General features: G+C 38.4%; 2 protein-coding genes and 1 pseudogene across 2 annotated transcripts; 1 reads left to right on the forward strand and 2 right to left on the reverse strand.

Annotated features, from left to right (window-relative positions):
- Positions 1–726: 726 nt before the first annotated feature.
- On the reverse strand, positions 727–879 carry LOC150068900 (small nucleolar RNA U3; annotated as a pseudogene).
- Positions 880–5,207: 4,328 nt separating this feature from the next.
- Positions 5,208–6,217, forward strand: LOC150068901 (olfactory receptor 7E24-like). The gene has a single exon (XM_090330172.1). It carries the CDS (start codon positions 5,311–5,313, stop codon positions 6,151–6,153), a length of 843 nt encoding a protein of 280 aa, XP_090186298.1. The 5' UTR covers positions 5,208–5,310; the 3' UTR covers positions 6,154–6,217.
- Positions 6,218–11,457: 5,240 nt separating this feature from the next.
- LOC150068902 (olfactory receptor 7D4-like) lies at positions 11,458–12,420 on the reverse strand. Its single transcript, XM_090329548.1, has one exon. The coding sequence runs from the start codon at positions 12,400–12,402 to the stop codon at positions 11,458–11,460; it is 945 nt and encodes a 314-aa protein (XP_090185674.1). The 5' UTR covers positions 12,403–12,420.
- Positions 12,421–19,583: the final 7,163 nt, after the last annotated feature.

Raw genomic sequence — 19,583 nt, forward strand, 5'->3', positions numbered from 1 at the left:
TTCATACATTCATTTTCCAGTTTTTAATGAATCAATTCTAAGACTGGAAGTGGAAAAATATACATTTCAAATACAATGTATGTCTTTCCATCCAAATTATTTATTTTTTAATTCTTGTTAGTAAGAATAAACAAATCACAATGGAAATTAAACTAAAAAGAATGAAATGTGAAATGGAAGACTTAGAGAAGGACTTCCTTTGCTTTTGGAGAATAGTTCAGAGAGAAAAGAATGAACACTATAAAATTACAGAAATCTTTTGCAGTAGATACTATGCCTTCCTTTGGCATTAAGACATTTCTATTCATGACCTCAATTTAGCCATATTTTCACTCTTTACAAAAATCGGTTCTTCCAGTAAAAACAGGATTATATCATTACATTAATTTTTAAACTGTATCACTAAGAATGTATTTATACAGACCAATATCTAACCTTTTAATGTTCTGCACAATAGATTTGAATCACTGGAATGAAGAACTGTTAGAAAAGCATCACTCAAATGAAATGTGATTTGGTAGTCAGTATTCCTATTTTGCAGATAAAGGGTTCCATGGGCAAACCCCGGATTCCTTGTGGTTTCATCGATCAAGAGAGCATTTCTGAGGAGCTTCTGAACAAACATTTCTTAATTAGTTGATCACAGATCTTGGCTCTCCACTCCTCATTATGGCACTGCCAGACACAATCATGTTAGCACCTGCCTCTGCACATTTATGCACCATGTCAGGCCCCACTCCACCATCAACTTCTGTATGTAAAGATGGAAACTGGGACCTCAACCAGTGGACCTTTGGCATCATATCTTCAGTACTCTACACAATCAGTGGAGTTTCTCTAGTAACATCCTATAGAAATGATCCCTGAAAGTATAGTCTTGCAAATGGATATTTTTAATGAAGGTCATACATGTCAATGTATCCAGTGCCACAGAAATATGTGGTGAAAGTCATACTTTTTTGAATTTTGCCTTAATAATTTTATCATGTTAAGTGAATTAAGTGGGAACCAGAAGACATGTATTTGCTGTTTTCTTTCATAGGTGAAAGTAGCAAACAGATGACACAGATACAGAATATGGCTCTTGAGAAACAGCAAGGCACTGGGTGCCTGTGGCTTGGGCCTGTAATCCAGCTGTATGGCAGGCTGAGATCTGAGGAACATAGTTCAAAACCATCCTGGGCTGGAAATCCTGTGAGACTCTTATCTCCAGGTAACAAACTGAAAGTGGAGCTGTGGTTCAAGTGGCAATAGTTTTGAGCAGAAAACTCAGGGGTGGCTGCCAGGTTCTGATTTCACGCCTCAGGACTAGTATAAGAAAAGAAGAGAAAGAAAGAAGGAAAAAAAGAAAGGAGGGAAGGCAGGAAAGAAAGAGAGAGGAAGGAAGGAAGGAAGGAAGGAAGGAAGGAAGGAAGGAAGGAAGGAAAGAAGTAAGAAAGGAAGGAAAGAAGGAAGTAAAAGGAAGGAGGGAAGAAAGAAGGAAATGAGTCACTGGTAGGGGGTGAATATGAGTGTTAAACATGATTAAAACAACTTATTCAAAATAAACTTACTATTTTTAATTTTTTTGCCAGTCCTGGGCTTGAGCTCAGGGCCTGAGCACTGTCCTTGGATTTTCTCAAGGCTAGAGCTCTACCACTTGAGCCACAGTGCCACTTCCGGCTTTTTTCTATATATGTGGCACCAAGGAATTGAACCTTGGTCTTTGTGCATGTTAGGCAAGCACTCTACCACTAGGCCAAACTCCTGGTCCAAACTTACTATTTTAGAAAATGTTTATTCATGAATTTCTAAAAAGGAAAATACATTTTTTAAATTTTTTTTATTGTAATTAGTAAAAGGGTTACATGATATTTGCCAGATAGAAGGTGCATTAATTCACATACATTGATACCCTTTCACATGTCTTGGTACCCATTTCCCTCCCCCCCCACACCCCACAACCCGTCTTGGTTTTCCCCCCTTCCCTATCAAATTTCAAATATCCAAATACAAATAAATTCAATATATCAGATAACAAAGTGAGATACTATACCAATATGAGATAACCAAGGGACAGCAAAGGAGATGAGAGACAACATAGTACAGTGCCACTTCTGGCTTTTTTCTATGTATGTGGCACCAAGGAATTAAACCTTGGTCTTTGTGCATGCTAGGCAAGAACTCTGCCACTAGGCCAAACTCCTGGTCCAAACTTACTATTTTAGAAAATGTTTATTCATGAATTTCTAAAAAGGAAAATACATTTTTTAAAAAATAGTTTACACTAATGATTTCTAAGGACAGGAATATTCACAATAATTCAAATATTTTTAAAGTGTTAGTTCCACCTGTGAGGACAGATCTCTAGCCTTGATTTGACTCACAAGATTATTGGGGCATTCATTTTTCTTCCCTTTTCCATCCTCCTCTATTAATGTTAAAAAGTCCTTAGAGAGTGGGATATCCTGAATCAAATCTGGGTAATTACAACCTTTGTGCTTTGAGCATTCAAGACCATATTATAATCAATAGCCAGCCTGTCCCTCTCTGGCCATCTGTTTGGTTTGACGTCCTAACTGTGTCTCTTCCTTCTTGGGTCTTCTGTATTCTAAACTTATATTCAGCCCTGTGTCCATATTAACCCTACTGATGGAGACTAAGGCTTCCTTAGATGTTGTGATGTAAGTGAATATTGGATTCTCATTCTTTAAACCACAGAATAAATCAGTCCATGCTGTGGAGCTAAACTTGTTGGACAGACTATAAGAAAATATTCTTTCCTTTTCATCAGGACACGTAAGTCATTTGCAAAGACAGATGAGAGAGAAAATAAGATATTAATCACAGCCTGCATAAGAACTTAAAAAGTTATTTTTTTCCTTAGAAAGGCAAAGCCAACTTTCAGCAAAATAGAACATCAGAAAGTGGGTACTGAAAGGGTTAGAGGGGTGTGTGTGTGTCAAAGGGAATATGGTAGACAAATGAAGAGGAGAGGAAAGGGTAGAATGTAGTCAAGAATCCAGTGTATAGTGTACAAAATTAAGAAGCATGAGGGAAGGAGTGGGCTGGGAGGGAGGGGTGAGAATGTTGAAAATGGCAACACAACTATCATGTATTCATAAACTGCTTTGTTAAATGACAACTCCTTTCTACAGCTACCTAAAGATCATTTTACAAAAAGCAATACAATAAACCTATTCAACCATAAAAAATGTTATTTTTTGCTGATGGTAGTAATTGATACCCCAGAAACCTAACTGAAGATTTTTTGGCCTTTTTCCTTCAACTGTAGTTCTGCTTCCCATAAACATTTAGATCAGAACAGAAAAATGGGTATCACAAGATTGTTTTCTGAGCACTCCCCCCCCACAAAGTGTTTATAGATGATAGTACTATGGGGAAGGCAGAGGAGGGGGAGGATAAGAAGAGAAAAGCATCTCGAATCACTGAGAGCCCAGGTCTGAGTTGCATGGTGCATAGATTCTTTCAAACCATATATTTGAGTAGGTCGTAACTGGCATCTTATGATGGTTTTGTATGAAAAAAATATCCCAGCACAACATTTCAATGTAATAATGCCATGTTTAGATTCTTTTAAATGTGAAAGTTAGGATAGAATAGAGGTCCTGAGGAAAAAGGCCTTCCAGACAGGGTTTTTTCCCCCCCCACAACAAACTCAACTACTCATTTCATTTTCCTGTCACTGTGGGAGGAGAACCCTTTCTCACAGGCATGCTTCTGTGTGGAGGAATTCCTGGAAGTTCACACAGGGGGTTGGTGTGTGGTACATGCTGTTAAGAAAAATATCTGGGATTTGGGGAGTTTACAGTTTTGGAGCTGTCTGTACACTCTACCATTTTTATGAACAACCCTCTCTTTCTCAAAGGACCATGAGGGAATCTTCTAGTACATTTACCACAATAAAACAAACAGAGATCAAATATTATTATTCAGTTACACAATATTTGACACCTTGGTGTAATTTTACAGTGTGGTTACAATTTTTATGATTTTTATAATTACAGTGATTACTGTTTTGTAGTGCAATCCAAAATAAGCTATTTGAAACATGTAGGTGATTTGTAGTAAAATAGAGTATATATCCATTATTGGAAAAGAAACAACAAATCCTCCCCTCACATAATTTGGGATGATTCTCACTCTCATGATAAAAGAGAGACACACAATTGTCTTGCAAGTATCATCTTAATAATTAACTTGCATGAAAAATATAGTATCCCCTCCACCCCAGTCAAGTAATTCTGTTCAGCTTCTAAATTAACTGAAGTGTTATGTGTTTCTGAACTGTTATGTGTTTCAATGAGAGTCTTAAATCCAAATGCTGAAGTAAGCTGGTAAGTGCTAGGGACAACAAGACTTGTGATGACTCTTATCTAAAAGAGCTGTAGGCGATACACAGGTATATGTCACTAAGAAAACTCCTAGTTAATACAGAAATCAAAACTATATATATATGTGTGTATATATATATCCATGAACATTTATAACACTACTTGCCTCAGGTGAATTGTGTGCAGGTGAAAAGATCAGGTAGAATTGTTTTTAAAATCCAGTTTCATAGATGCTTACTAGTTTATGAGTCATGGAAACACTTGCTGTATAACAAATATCATAAGTGTTTATGTTTTCAAAATACCATACATTTTATTCTATATAATTAGGGAAGTAAAACACTGATTCACTTTGAGTAGCCCAGTTCTTCAACTGGTGGAGGCAAGAGCAATGTGAATTCAAGGCTAACCCAGATAATGTTAGCTAGATTCTATCTCTGAAACAAGATAGGAACTGAGAGAATGGGGCTCAAGAGGTAAAGCATTTTCCAGGATATATCCGATTTGCATTCAACCTTCAATCACACACAAAATGTCATGAATAAATAGAAAATCTATCCTGAAATATTTTAAAAGACTAAAATACATTATATAAAATATTAAAAATCAATATTCTTAAGACTGGCATAACAAGTGGTTTTTGTGTGCACATATGTTAAATATCCTAGTTTTGGTCTTAGGCTAGAGTAATGGGATATTAAAAATATTCACAAGATGGAAAACCCACTGGTCTAAGCAATCATTTGAGATGAGCATAATTAAATCCAGGACCACACAAATTCTAGGCAAGTGTTCTACCATTGAGCCATGCCACAATCATATTGATTAACTAGCTTCCTTTTACTTTTTATTCCCTTGATGAAAAGGTGTCCAAGCAAGACAACCACAGAATGGAACACGCGTCTCAGAATTCCATCTCCTCGGTCTTTCTGAGGATCCAGATCTACAGCCTTTCCTGTTTGGGCTCTTCCTGTCCATGTATCTGATCACTGTATTTGGAAATCTGCTCATCATCCTGACCATCAGCTCTGACCCCCACCTCCACACCCCCATGTACTTCTTCCTGTCCACCCTGTCCTCTGTGGACATCTGTTTCATTTCCACCACCGTCCCAAATCTGGTTGTGGATATCTGGCTTCACAGCTGGGTCATCAGTCATGCTGGCTGTCTGACACAGATGTCAATTTATATCCTCTTCGCAACGATGGATGACATGGTTCTGACTGTGATGGCCTATGACCGCTTTGTGGCCATCTGTCACCCCTTACATTACACAGTCCTCATGAGCCCTCGCCTGTGCTGGTTCCTAGTTTGCACGTGTCTTTCTGCCAGCATTGTGAACTCCCAGCTACACAATCTGTTTGTCTTACAGTTCACCAGCTTCCCAGAGGTAGAAGTCACCAATTTCTTCTGTGACCCTTCCCACGTCGTGAATCTGGTCTGTTCCGACACCTTCTCCAAGAACATGGTGAAATATTTTGCAGTTGGCATCTTTGGTTTTTCCCCTGTCTTAGCGATTGTTTTTTCTTACTATAAAATCATAGCATCCATTCTCAAAATATCATCCTCAAGTGCAAGATGCAAAGCCTTCTCCACCTGTGGCTCTCACCTGTCAGCTGTTTGCTTATTTTATGGAACAAGCATCGGTGTGTACCTTGGTTCAGGTATGATGGAATCTCCTAGAAAGATTGTAGTTGCCTCAGTCATTTATACTGTAGTTAACCCGATGCTGAATCCATTCATCTACAGCCTAAGGAACAGAGATATGAAACAAGCCCTCAATCGAATCCACAGAAGAAAATTTTTCTTCAGGACCTAAAAAAATTTGTTGAACTGTACCATGATAAAGTTAGAAAAATAAGTGCCTAGGCTGCTAAATCCAGCTTCTCAGGTCATACTAATTTAGGGTTTAATAGCTTTAATGGCATCATGGTAGAAAGTCAATGGTCAATATTGGTTATGTAAAAAATAGGTAAATTTGGGCTGGGATGTAGCTCAGTGGCAAAGCGCTTGCCTGACAAGTATAACGTCCTGGGTTCGATCCCCAATGGGCCCCCCCCCAAAAAAAAAACAAAAAATGGGTAGATTTGATTGTATATAGAGATTCCCTCCTTGAGTACTTATTTGTTAAATATGTCATTTGAAATATAATGTAAAAATCAATGCTAATAAATTCTTTAATAAAAATGAATAAACAAAAAATAAAAAGTTAAAAAATGGGTAGATTTGAGATGATTTTTTTTCCTTTTCCTCAAGAATTGGGAGAAAGTTTAGTTTGGGAAAATTAAACATTTTGGAGATATATCCTTGTTACTGCTGCACTAAAATGTGAGTGTATTTAATACATTAGGTTGCACATTTGAGAATTGTGCATAGCATAAATGCTTCAAAGTTTATTTCTTTACATTTCTTTATTGCCACTGTAAAGGTGAGGTACGGGGGCGGAGGTATAGTGACATAGGTCAGATAAACAATGTCACCTCTTCCCTCTCTTCTCTCATAACTTTTCCCTCATGTCCCCACCCACAAATCGTAGGGTTCATTTTCCACATAGTGTTCAGTGAGTACCACTGCTGCATTTATTCACTCCTTGTTCCATCTTTGCATTGTCTCCCCCTCACTCTCACAAAGACAGACAGACAAAGGAACATACAAGACAAAAAGAAAAGAACACAAAAACATCAACAAAGGAAAGAAAACTCTTGTTTCCATTCCCTCATGTACATTTGGATAAGTATCATTTTTTTGTGATTAGAGGCATAGAGTTCTTGCACCTTAGTGATCTGCTCCTAAGTATGTCTTCCTTTGCTCTCACTGTGTGCGAATGCCCAGAGATCTGTATAATTTATCATGTTCTAGTGTATTCTTTTTCTTTTACCACTCAGTGTGTTTACTTGAAAATTTACTGTTGCAGTGATACAAATGGAAATAAATGGCAAATGAGGTTTAGAAGAAGCAAGAAATTGAAAAAAAATGATTGGTTCATGCAGAGTTCCTCTCAAGTAGAGAAATGATTAAAAAACTTTTGGGAGTATTTCCTTTCTTCTTCTCCCACCATTGAATGTGAGCAGGTCATTTGACTCTGTACTTACGTTGTAGCATCTCTGTGGTGGCATGTGGTCACAGGAATGTCAACAATCAACTTGTACCTCCAGCCCTTCAATTGGCTGATACCGAGTCCAGTGACCACCACGGGTGTGTCTCTTGTATTAGTGTCTATGTCAGTGAGTCCTACCAAGACTATGTTCATTTCAGCCCTGAGGGTAGAGCCTGAACTTTCCCTGGGAACCAGACAGTAGACAGATGGATATCAGTTTCCCCACTGCTTCATGATGAAACATCAGTAGTGCTATCTAAAAGATCCAGTACTGAAGGAAAGAGAGATAGAGGAAAAAACCATCGAAACCCTTGTATCCTCATTGCCAGTACAATTGTGTAGTTTGTGAAGCCAGATGAGAGTGAGCTACTCTATTGAATTTCGGTTGCAAAGATTGCAATGTGATCCACTAAATACATGAATTATGTCCAGAGAAATGCAGATTAAAACTGTATTGGGATTGTACCTTCATCAAATAATGGCTGTCCACAGAACACATAACAAATCCTGGAGAGGATACAGGAATACTCTTACCCACTGTTGCTAGGAATGCAAACAAGTTCAGTTTCTGTGGAAAATCACATGGCTATTTCTCAAGAACAATTAAAAATTAAAACTAGTATTTCCTAGAAGTTAGAACCATGCCATTTCTGATTATATTCCCCTCCCCAGATAAAAGTCAACTTACCATAGAGGTACCTGGATGTACATGTTTATCAATATACTATTCAGAACAGCCAAACCATGGAGTTGGCCTAAGTATCTGACAAAGGATGAAGGTGATAAAGGATATATGGTTCATACACATAAGGAGTTTTTCTCAGCCATTCAAACGACATGTTTTCTGTCATGTAGGATGTAGACAACAGTCATCATCATCAAAATTGTTAGGAGAAGGAGGAGGAGGAAAATGAAAATGAGAAAGAAGACTCAGTAATATAAAAGCGGGATTTCAGGGGAGTAGTGGGTAAAGGAATTGGGAAAAGGAGAAGGTGATTTGGGGTGAATAGGAGTCAAATTATATCTATCTATCTATCTATCTATATATATATACATATAAGCACACATATAGGTATATATCTCAAAATGAAGCCCAGTAAAATTTCAGAATAAAGGTGAGACATAGGAGCTATAACTTAAAACAGAAAAAGTAAGAGAGGTATTGATGTTGATGAAAGTAAAATATGAGTATGTCGAAATGCAATGAAGCCTCCTTGTACAATTATTATGCCCTAATCATTTTTTTCTATATCTGGCTCCATCTGTGTCTCCTCCTCTGTGGTTGTATAGATCAGAAAATTCCTCTTGTGACTTTGCCACCATATCAATCCTTTAAAAAAGACCCAAATTATGCTCCTGTAACTGATTTTGAATCTATAATTCTTGGCCATGACCCTGTAGAAAAATATCTCAGCTTAGTGTTGAAGAAGAGGATGGATGTAATATTGCTTATTCCAAGCTTTGTTTCTTCATCATACGGAAAACATGATAGATCAGTTATTTTAATGGAAGATGCCATTATTTAGAGAGTCAGTTATAAAGATTATGAATTTTATGTATCATTTTTCATTGTGGTAGGACTAAATCACATATAATATTTGGTGTCTACCCATCACATTCTCCCTCCCATCCATGTTTTTCGATTCTCTGCAGAAAATACGGCATTCAAAATGGTTTCCTAAGCATTCCATAAGGATAACGAAGGTCATAAGAAGTTCCATAACATGGATGTCAGTTACCATATATAGTGAATGTTTTGTGAAAATGTGATGAGGCCCAGCTGCAGACCAAGGGGTTCCACATAGCTAGTCTTGTTTCATGTGCTTTGCTTCCAAGTCCTTAACACGGGTGTGTGTGTGTGTGTGTGTGTGTGTGTGTGTGTGTGTGTGTGTGTGTGTGTGTGGTATGTTAATACTGTGGCTTGAACCCAAGGCCTGAATACTCTTCTTATCTTTTTTTGCCCAATGCTGGCACTCTCCCTCTTGGGCCATACCTCCACTTCTGACTTTTTGCTGGTTGACTGGACCTAAGAGTCTTGTAGACTTTCCTGCTCAGATTGGCTTCAAATCTCCATTTCAGCCTCTTGGGTAGAGCCCAGATTTTCCTATTTCTTTGAATTTAACCATGTTGTAGTTCTTTGAGAAGTTAAGAAGGAAGCAATGTTTGTAACGAGCTGATTTTGAACACAAGGCAAGTAACATAGTCAGGATGGTCATAGCAGCTTATCTGTGGCCTTGTGAAAACCCAGACTATTATTTATTTTCCCTGCCAATCCAGGAGAAGATCCCCTTTCTAGCCACCTTCCTTTTGGAAATACGTATAAAGTACAGAAAAAAGCAGTAGAAGGGGCAGCTTGTCCATGATAAGGAAAGCCACAGGCTTCACAGAAAGAATGGATGTGGTAATTCAGTACAGACATCTATCATCACTGAAGACTCTACTTCCATATCCTTGCTGATGGTTGTAGCCCTCATTATCTCTCAAAAGGAAATCTTCATTCTCTTCCTATTTAAAAAACTAGAGAGGTTTAAGCCAGTTACTGATAGCTCACACCTGCCATTCTAGCTTATTTACATATCCTGAAAAATTACACATATTTGATGTATAATAATACATTGTCCGGGCATTGTAATTCTGTAAGGTTTAAATCTGACTGGTTTATCTTTCATTATCCAATCAGCTATGTTTTTGATAGTGAAAATTCTTCACATCAGTTTCATGTTTTTCAGATACACAATATATCATCATCATGTATTATTCTCATGAGGAGGTACCGTGAGGCTCTTGAACTCACTCCTCCAATTGACATGGAATTTTCTATCTGTTGACCACCATTTCTCTAGCATCTTTCCCACAGCTACTTGGCTATCTGGTAGCCATAGCCTGCAATCTATTTCTTTTCTTGCTTCTTCCTTCCTTCCTTCCTTATTTCCTTCCTTCCTGCTTTCTAATTTCTGCCTTTCTGCCATTCCTCCTTTTCTTCATCTTCCTCCTCTTACACTTCTTCCTCTACGGTTCCCTCCTTCCTAATTCCTCCCTCTCTCCTCTGTCCTCCCCCTGGCCTGGAACCTGTCTGTCTGAATACCTGACAATACATGTTACTGTTGCCAAACAACATTTAGAATGCAAAACAAAAAAATTAAAATTCAAGCCAGGCACAGTGGTTCATGCCTATAATCCTAGCCACCCACAGAGGAGGCTGAGATCTGAGGTTCATAGTTCAAAGTTAGCCCAGGCACTAAAAACTCCATGAGACTCTTATCTCTTATTAATCACCAGAAAACCAGAAGTGGTGCTGTGGCTCAAGGGGCAGGGCGATAGACTTGAGCTGAAAGCTCAGGGACAATGCTCAGGCCTTGAGTTCAAGACCCATGACCAACAGGAAAAATTTTATAATGTAGTCATATGCAAGTGATTAATAATTGTGATCCTCACTACTCAGGAGGCTGAGATATGAGAATCTCAATAAAAAGCTCAGTCTTGACTAGAGACTCTGTGAAACTCTATCTCTAAAATATTTACCAAAAATCCTAAAGTAGAGATAGAACACTAACTAACCTTGAATCAAAAAGCTCACAGACTGTGCCCAGGCCTCTGAGCTCAAGCCTCCACATTGGCATACAAAAACTAATATTGCTAAGCATGTGAACATACCAGAAATTACACACTTTATAAGTTGATAATAAAATGATTTGCTATTTTATACAATGAATAAAACTTAATGACTGTCCATACTTAGAGAGATTCACAAATAGATTGGCAACATCTGAAAAAGTAAAAGGGATAAAAGTCCACACTTTTGCATAATTAAACAAATATTGGAAAGTGATAAGTCATTCCTGCCTTCATGGTGTTGATAATTTCCTTGAAGTTCTTTTTTACAATATCATCATGTATTGGGGGAACATAATGGAATGGAGTTATAAAACTAAGAGGTCATCAAGATTATCAGAAAAATCTTCTTTTCATGAGGACAAAGACCATATAACAATTTACAAAATGGGCTTTACAGATCACAACTTTTGTTTAGTTCTGAGGGAAGGAGATAGCTCTGCTGAGGAGTCTCCCCAGGGCCCCCTTCATGTCCTGGTTCCTCAGGCTGTAGATGAAGGGGTTCAGGAGAGGGTTGACCACTGTGTACATCACTGAGGCCACCATACTCTTGTGGGCAGAAGAGGACACAGCTGAGCTGAGGTACACCCCAAGGGCTGTCCCATAGAACAAGGAGACCACGCAAAGGTGAGAGCCACATGTGGAGAAGGCTTTGTGCTTGCTAGCAGTGGAGGACATCTTCATTAAAGAGGAGAGGATCTGACAGTAAGAGTACAAGATCCCGGTGGCAGGAAAGATCCCAAATAAAGCAGATGACAGATACAAGCAGATGGCGTTGAGCAGGGTGTCAGAGCTGGCCACCTGGAGAACCTGAGCTAGTTCACAGAAGAAATGGGGAATCTCGGTGCCCATGGAGAAGGTCAGGCGAACCATGAGCAGGATATGGAGCATGGCATCACAGAATACGATGAGCCAAGACACGAGGACCAGCAGATGACAGAAGTGAGGGTTCATGATCACCTGGTAGTTTAATGGGTGACAAATGGCCACAAATCTATCAAAGGCCATTATGACCAATAGTAAATTATCCATTCCACAAAACATTATGAAGAAAAACACCTGAGTGAGGCACTCTGGGTAGGAGATGTCCTTTCTCTGGGTCTGGAGGTTCACCAGCATCTTGAGGATGGTGGTGGAGGTGAAGCAGACATCGGTGAAAGAGAGATTGGAGAGGAAGAAGTACATGGGGGTGTGGAGGTGGGGGTCAGAGGTGACTGCCAGGATGATGAGCAGATTTCCAAACACGGTGATCAGGTACATGGACAGGAAGAGCCCGAAGAGCATGGACTGGAGTTCAGGGTCATCTGAGAGGCCCAGGAGAAGGAACTGTGGCAGTGAGGTGTGATTTTCCCCTTCCATGTCACTGGCTTTTCTCCTGCAGAGACAAGTACATGTTCAAATTCATTCACCTGGAACTCAGGCATACAATTCATAATTATTTCACATTATCAACACTGGGTTAATATCTGTGTGTGTGCACCAATTCTGGGTCTGGAGCTCAGTGCTTGGACACTGCTGTTCAGATTTTTCACTCAAGGCTTGTGGTCTACCACTGGAACTTCACCTCCACATCCAGCTTTTCTTTTGTTTGTATTTTATTGTCAGGGTAACAGACAGAGGCGTCACAGTTACATTAGAGGTGTCACAGTTACATTAGAGGCGTCACAGTTGCAATCATCAGGTAGCAGCTATATTATTCTTGAACATTGATATTCCTTCTCATGTTTTTCTCCCACTTTCCCTGCTCTGCCACTCAACCATCTTGGTTTCCCCCTTCCAGCTTTGTGTGTGTGTGTGTGTGTGTGTGTGTGTGTGTGTGTGTGTGTGTGTGTGTGTGCGCGCGCGCGCATGGTTAATTGGAGATAAGAGTTTCATGAGGCATACATATACACAAAGTAATTCCCTTCATCCATTAGAAAGAATGACCTTGAAGAATTCGATTCATAAGGAAATGGAAAGATTTGGAAAGGTCTATGTTCAGTGGAATAAGCCAGACAGACCCAGAGAAACACAGATTGCATGGTTTTCTTCATCAGGGGGAAGTAGAATGTGCCTATAAATCTACAGGTAATTATTCTGGCTGGCATTAAGCAGATCTAAATAAATAACTGAAATACAATAGAATCTATGTAGATCATAAAATAATTCTTTTTTACTTTCATATATTTTATTGTAATTAATAGAAGGGTTACATTATATTTGCCAGGTAGAAGGTGCATTAATTCACATACATTGATACCCTTTCTCAAGTCTCGGTCCCCATTTCCCTCCCCTCCACCCCCACCCCTCATCTTGTTTTCCCCCTTCCCTATCCAATTTCAAATAACCAAATACAAATATATGCAATATATCAGATAACAAAGTGAGATTCTGTAACAATATGAGATAACCAAGGGACAGCAAAATAGATGAGAGATAACATAGTACATTAAGGACAACAATCACTCGTTATATGGCTTTTGTTTCTATATCCTAGAGTTCCTTTCATTTAGCATCATACTATATGGCCTTATGGCAGTTCCTCAAAAGACTCAACATAGAGCTCCCCTATGACCCAGCAATTCCACTACTAGGCATTTACCCAATTATCCAGAAACAAGGACATATTAAATCCACTAGCACAACAATGTTCATTGCAGCATTATTTACCATAGCAAAGCTATGGAACCAACCCAGATGTCCCTCAGTTGATGATTGGATCAACAAGATGTGGTATTTATACACAATAGAATTCTATGCAGTTGTCAGAAAGAATGACATTGCCCTATTTGTTAGGAAATGGAAGACTAAGAAAAAATCATATTAAGTGAAGTAAGCCAGACTCAAAGGAAGATAGGCTCAATGCTTTCACTAATTTGTCTCAATCAGTAGAAACCTTGGCCTTTCCTAGCAGAGATTTGCAACAGAGCAAAACCTAGATACATAAAATAATTCTTTAGAAAGACTAAGTCAAAGGCCAACCGGAACTGGATACTTGCAAGGGGTTCAAGAGGAGAGTGGTAGAAGAAGAAATGAAGGAAATGAGTAGAATGCCATCAAGAGAGTATTATATGTACAACAAAACCTAAATTGTTTTGCCAAATGGCAAAAAAGTCATTACATCGCTAAAATTAAAAAAAGTGAGGGAAGACATCACTAAAATTAAGAAAAGTGAAGGAAGAGGTAGTTTGGGAGGAGTTGGTGAGAATGTTCAAATGGTGATATTGATTGAGAGCTGCTCTGTCCAATAGCAAATCCTTTGTATAACCACTTAAAAATCATATCAAGAAAGAAAATTTGGCCTGGGAGTTTGGCCTAGTGGTTAAAGTGCTTGCCTAGCATACATGCTAGGTTCGATTCCTCAGTACCACATACATAGAAAAAAGCCGGAAGTGGTGCTGAGGCTCAAGTGGTAGAGCTCAAGCCTTGAGAAAGTCCAAGGACAGTGCTCAGGCCCTGAGCTCAAGCCCAGGACCGGCAAAAAAAAAGGAAGAAAGAAAATGTTTATGGACTTTACTGCCCTGGTAGGCTTTGAACTTTGATCTCACATCTCAGCTGCCTGAGTAGCTAAGATTACAGGCATGAACCACTGGCACACCTTTTCCAACGCAATTTTTAAAGTGGAAAAAGCTACACATAATAGAATTCTCCTCACTCAAATTTATATCTCTGATCAATTCTATCATTTGTCATTGGATGAATCTTTCAGAAAAAAATGCCATTTGAGTAAGTTCTGTCCAATCTACACCAAGATAGTGGTGACAGGCACATATGGAAGTGAAAGAACCAATTTCCAACCATCTCTAAATGCAGTAACAAGGAATAGGTGTGGACTTCCCGCCCATTTGTTCATGTTCTTCAGTGACTATAAAATGAAATAAGATACATAGGATTCTTGACTAAAAGACATATATATTACCAGCCCTTGGGGCTTGAACTCAGGGCCTGAGCACTATCCCTGAGCTTCCTTTTGCTCAAGGCTAGTGTTCTACCTCTTGACCCACAGTATCACTTCCAGCTTTTTCTGTGTATGTGGTACTGAGGAACTGAACCCAGGGCTTCAACGCTCTACCACTAAGCCACCTTCCCAGACCCTAAAAGATATGTTGGCTTGAATTAATTAAGACATTGAAGACTTACATGACAAATTATTTCATTTCTACAATCTCAGATATTCAGGAGGTGAAGATTGAGAAAACTGAACTTCCATGCCAAGCATGGGAAAAAATACGTATGCGCAAAAACAAACAAATATATATATATATATGTAAGGTGAAAATCTATGTCAATTAATAAGCTAAAAGTAGTGACACATTACTCCTGTACTTACAGCTAAATGGAGGTATAGCTAGGAGTTTCAAGGCCGAGGGCCAGCCTGCGGGAAAAATGTAGGACCTCTCTAAATAATACGATAAAGATAAAAGGCTTGGAGATGTATCTTGAAAGCTTAAGCACTTGCCTGTCAAGGGTGGGGATAAGTTTAAACTCTGTCAATTTAAAACTGAAAATTTCTTGAAGTCCTGCTTATCAACCTTTCAGTAAAAAAAATTTCAAGTCTTCTATAAATTCTAAATGTTTTGGAAGTACGGGAAAATGAAAGACCTTGTGGTTCAATAAAATATACTATGACTACATAAATATGTATTATACAGATAGACACGTACTTGACAAGACACTTGGATAGACAGGGAAGCCAGTGAGTCTTCTATCTAATTAACCACCAAAAACTAGAACAGGTATAGCTAAAGTAATAGAGCAGCAGCCTTGTGTGAAATAGCTAAGTGATAGTGCCCAACCCGTAGCTCAAGCCCCATGACACACACACACACACACACACACCCAAAGTATTCCAGTTCAACATGTCAGTTTGTAAGTACAATTCATCTTGATTAATGTCACCTCTTTCATTCTCCTTTGTCCCAATCTCACCCAGCTCCTCGGTTTTCTTACTTCTATTCAGTTCTGTCCTCTTTCAAATATTCACATGTAAATTATTAACTTTCTGATATATTTATCATTTATGGTAAACCTGACAAAATTAAAACTCTTTTCTTACTAACTTATATGATGCTCATACTTTTTTTTCTCTTATGTCAGTTTTGGTATTTTTATTCAAGGTCTAGGTATTATTCCTGAGCTTTTGTGTTCAAAGCTGGAGCTCTATCACTTGAGCCACACCATTGCTTCTTGCTTTTAGGTGGTCCACTGGAAATACGAGTCTTGGGAAGACATGGCTTTTGAATTACAATGCTCAAATATCAGACTCCTGAGAAGCTAAGTTTACAAGCCTGAGGCATGATATCCAGCTCAGACTTTAAGCAAGCACAGATGAGGAAACAAACCCAGTAAATCTTAAGCTGTTTTAGGAACATTCCATAAGGACTGAGAAGGTAAATGTCAGAAAACAGAGGAAGATGAAAGAAAACAGAACATCATGAAAGGCTATTTTTTTCTGTTGGGAGTCAGACTGTCCCATGAATCTGCATAATTCAGTAAGATAACCACACAAAGATATGAGCTGTCATGTATGGCCCCATGCCTAGACTCAGCTCTGTGTTTTCAGCAGTTCATTCACTCATCCCCATAGCCTTTCTCTAGCTATCAATGCTCCCTTTTTCTTTCACATCACACTGTCTCTGCTGTCCATCCATGATTCCCTCCTCAGGACTTACCAGGTGAGAGGTTTCTTCTTACTGTGACATGCCTAAGACCTCAGATGAAAAGCATTCTCTCTCTCTCTCTCTCTCTCTCTCTCTCTCTCTCTCTCTCTCTCTCTCTCTCTCTCTCTCTCTCTCTCTCTCTCTCTCTCTCTCTCTCACAGTAGAACAGCTCACTGGTGGAAGAAAAGCTGGGAGTGCACAAACATGTATGGAGCTCATTGACTTGTAATCACCAAAACAGAAGCCTGGTAGTAAAAGCTGGTCCCTGATGGATTGTTAGTGCTCATAATTAGCCATGTTAGTCTAGATTATCCTAATCTCTTAAGACTTGTGATAATTATAGAAAGAAGAAGATAATGATACTAATGTCCCCTGAAATCTTCAAGTCTCTCTGTGGCAGAATGTTTCACATTTTTATTATTATTTTACTTCATTGTTATTATAGAAGTGAGGTACAGAGGGACTGAAATTACAGGAGTCAGGTAATAAATAGATTTCCTTTCATATAAGTGTCCTTTCTCCCCTCTTTATCTCTCCCCTCCTGTATCTATCCATGAGCTGTATAGTTCTATTTCATCAGTGTCCAATGAGCTCCACCATTATACTTTTTCGGTCATTATACCTCCAGTTCTGAACACCCCAATCCTTCCAACAATGTAAACTTGAATATACCACATAGAAGGTAAAGAAGACAGAAAAATCCAAATGAAAAGTAGAAGAAAAAAGAGGTCTCTAGTTTCCATATGCTGGGGTTCATTTCAGTATGTATGTTATTTTATATGAATACGGAGAGGCACGTAGGCATTGTATTTCTCCCCTAAGACTTTCCTCTTTTGGTCTAATTGTATGTAAAATCCTGTATAATTTATCATGTCCCCATGTATCTTAGATCTAATTTCTACATCTTAGAGAGAACATGCACAATTTGTCTAAACGTGGCTTACCTCACTTTGCATGATTTTTGTAGGTCTCTTCATTTCCCCACAAATGCCATTATCTTATTGTTTCTAATGGATGAGTAAAATTCCCCTGTGTATAGGTACCATATTTTTTGAATCCTCTCATCCACTTCGGGGCATCTGTGTTGTTTCCATATTTTGGCTATTGTGAATAATGAGGAAATGAATATGGCCCATGATACTCAGAATAGATGCCTAGAAGTGTTATGGCTGGATTGTAGGAAAGGTCTATGTTTAGTTCTTTGAAGAACCTCCAGGTTGCTGGTCAGAGTGGTTGTATACCGTAGTTTATAGTGTAATAGGACCCAGAGATGGGTGGACTATCAGACCACTCAGAACACAATCAGGATGTTAGAAGTTTATTGAGCAGGGAAGGAGCTGACACACAGGACTATGCCCCAAGGTCTGGATCTCACAGTGCAGCCTGGATGTGTAAAAGCAGGTCATTTTTAAAGTTGTAAACCATGAGTCCTTTGGTCTTAGAATTTGTTGTGTGAGCATGAGCTGTTCAACAGCATTAGGTGTGTGTTTACATGTACACAGCTGTGCATAGCAATCATTTTAAGTTGATAATGTACTCTGTTCACATTTTCATTATTTAGCAATTTTGTACAAAAAAGTAGCATTTGTAAACACTGCCAGAATATTTTCTTGCTGGTTTGTAATTTTTTAGAGAGTGTTAACCTTGGTTTTGTTTTTTGTTTTGTTATGTTTTGTTGGTTCTTTGGTTTTCTTGTGGTTTTTTTTTGTGTGTGTTGTCGTTGTTGATGTTGTGGGTCTTGTTTTCATTTTGTCGTATGTGTAGATCTGTAAATAGAACTGCAGTGTTTAAAGCTTTAGTTTCCAGGAAAAATGAAGTAAGAACTCTGGACATGAAGGCTTGTGTGGGTGAGAAGAAAGGGTTTGAAGGAAGACGCCTTTCGGGATAAGGTGACTGGCAATTGTCAGGTGTGGGAATTGCTTAAATTTCCTGTGGGGTACATGATTTTGTAAAAGTATTTCTTGGGAGAAATACTTGGGAATAGGCAAACTACTAATTAGTTTAGTTTTGTGTTGTTTGCTACTTTAAAAAAATAGAAAAAAGGAAACATATAATATAATGTAAAAAAAAAGTTTTTAGGATGGATTTTGTAAATAGATTTGTTACAGGGTGACTGTTCTCTAGCTGTGATCTTACCACTTCAAATGGATGTAAATTGAATACATTTTGTATTCAAATGAATTTTGTATGGTAAAAGATCAATAAAAATATTTTTTAAGAAAAAAAGAAGTTGTTGTGTAAGGGCAGCAAATATGCTGAGGGGTTTCACAACAACAAATCCCACACTTCGTTATCTACAGGTTATTGGGTTAGTGTAATCATAACAGGATGTATCTGGTGAAGGTTGACTGGAAGTCTCAAGATACAGATAGTATGGGTCAACAATGGCTGGGGCTTTATTTCCAATGAACCAGCAACAAGGCAAAGGGAAGCTATGTTCCAATCAGTGTAGTACCAGCCTTGGTCAAAAATACTAAAGAATACCCAGTGCCTGAGTTCAAGCTCCTTGCCATGAGTTAAAGCCACTGTACTGGCACGCACACACACATGCACACATACCAGGAAAAAAAACCCTCTGATCAAAGCAATCTATTATTGCAGTTCCAGAATTTTAATTTCTCATAATGTTCATGGTGAAATTATGGTTCTCAGGTTTGGTTTGTGTGATAACCCAAGTTTTTAAAACCAAGTTTTAAAATTATTAGAAATTTCAGCTATAAAACATGTTCCTGGATATTTGATGGTGATAGGTTTGCAAAAATATAAATTTGATAAATATTAGGCAACTTGTATTTTAGTTAGTGAAAATTGTATGTTTTCTATGTCTATTTTTACCCTAATAAAAGTGAACATTAAAATGAAACTCAGCGTGCTGTGTATGGTGCATGCCTGTAATCTCAG

The sequence above is a fragment of the Megascapheus bottae genome, chromosome 1 (genome assembly GCF_031878675.1).
Source record: "Megascapheus bottae isolate mThoBot1 chromosome 1, mThoBot2.hap1, whole genome shotgun sequence".
Taxonomy (NCBI): Eukaryota; Metazoa; Chordata; class Mammalia; order Rodentia; family Geomyidae; genus Megascapheus; species Megascapheus bottae.

Excerpts from the sequence above, each read along its gene's own strand:
- LOC150068901 (XM_090330172.1), top strand. The coding sequence starts at position 5,311 with ATGTATCTGATCACTGTATTTGGAAATCTGCTCATCATCCTGACCATC.
- LOC150068902 (XM_090329548.1), bottom strand. The coding sequence starts at position 12,402 with ATGGAAGGGGAAAATCACACCTCACTGCCACAGTTCCTTCTCCTGGGC.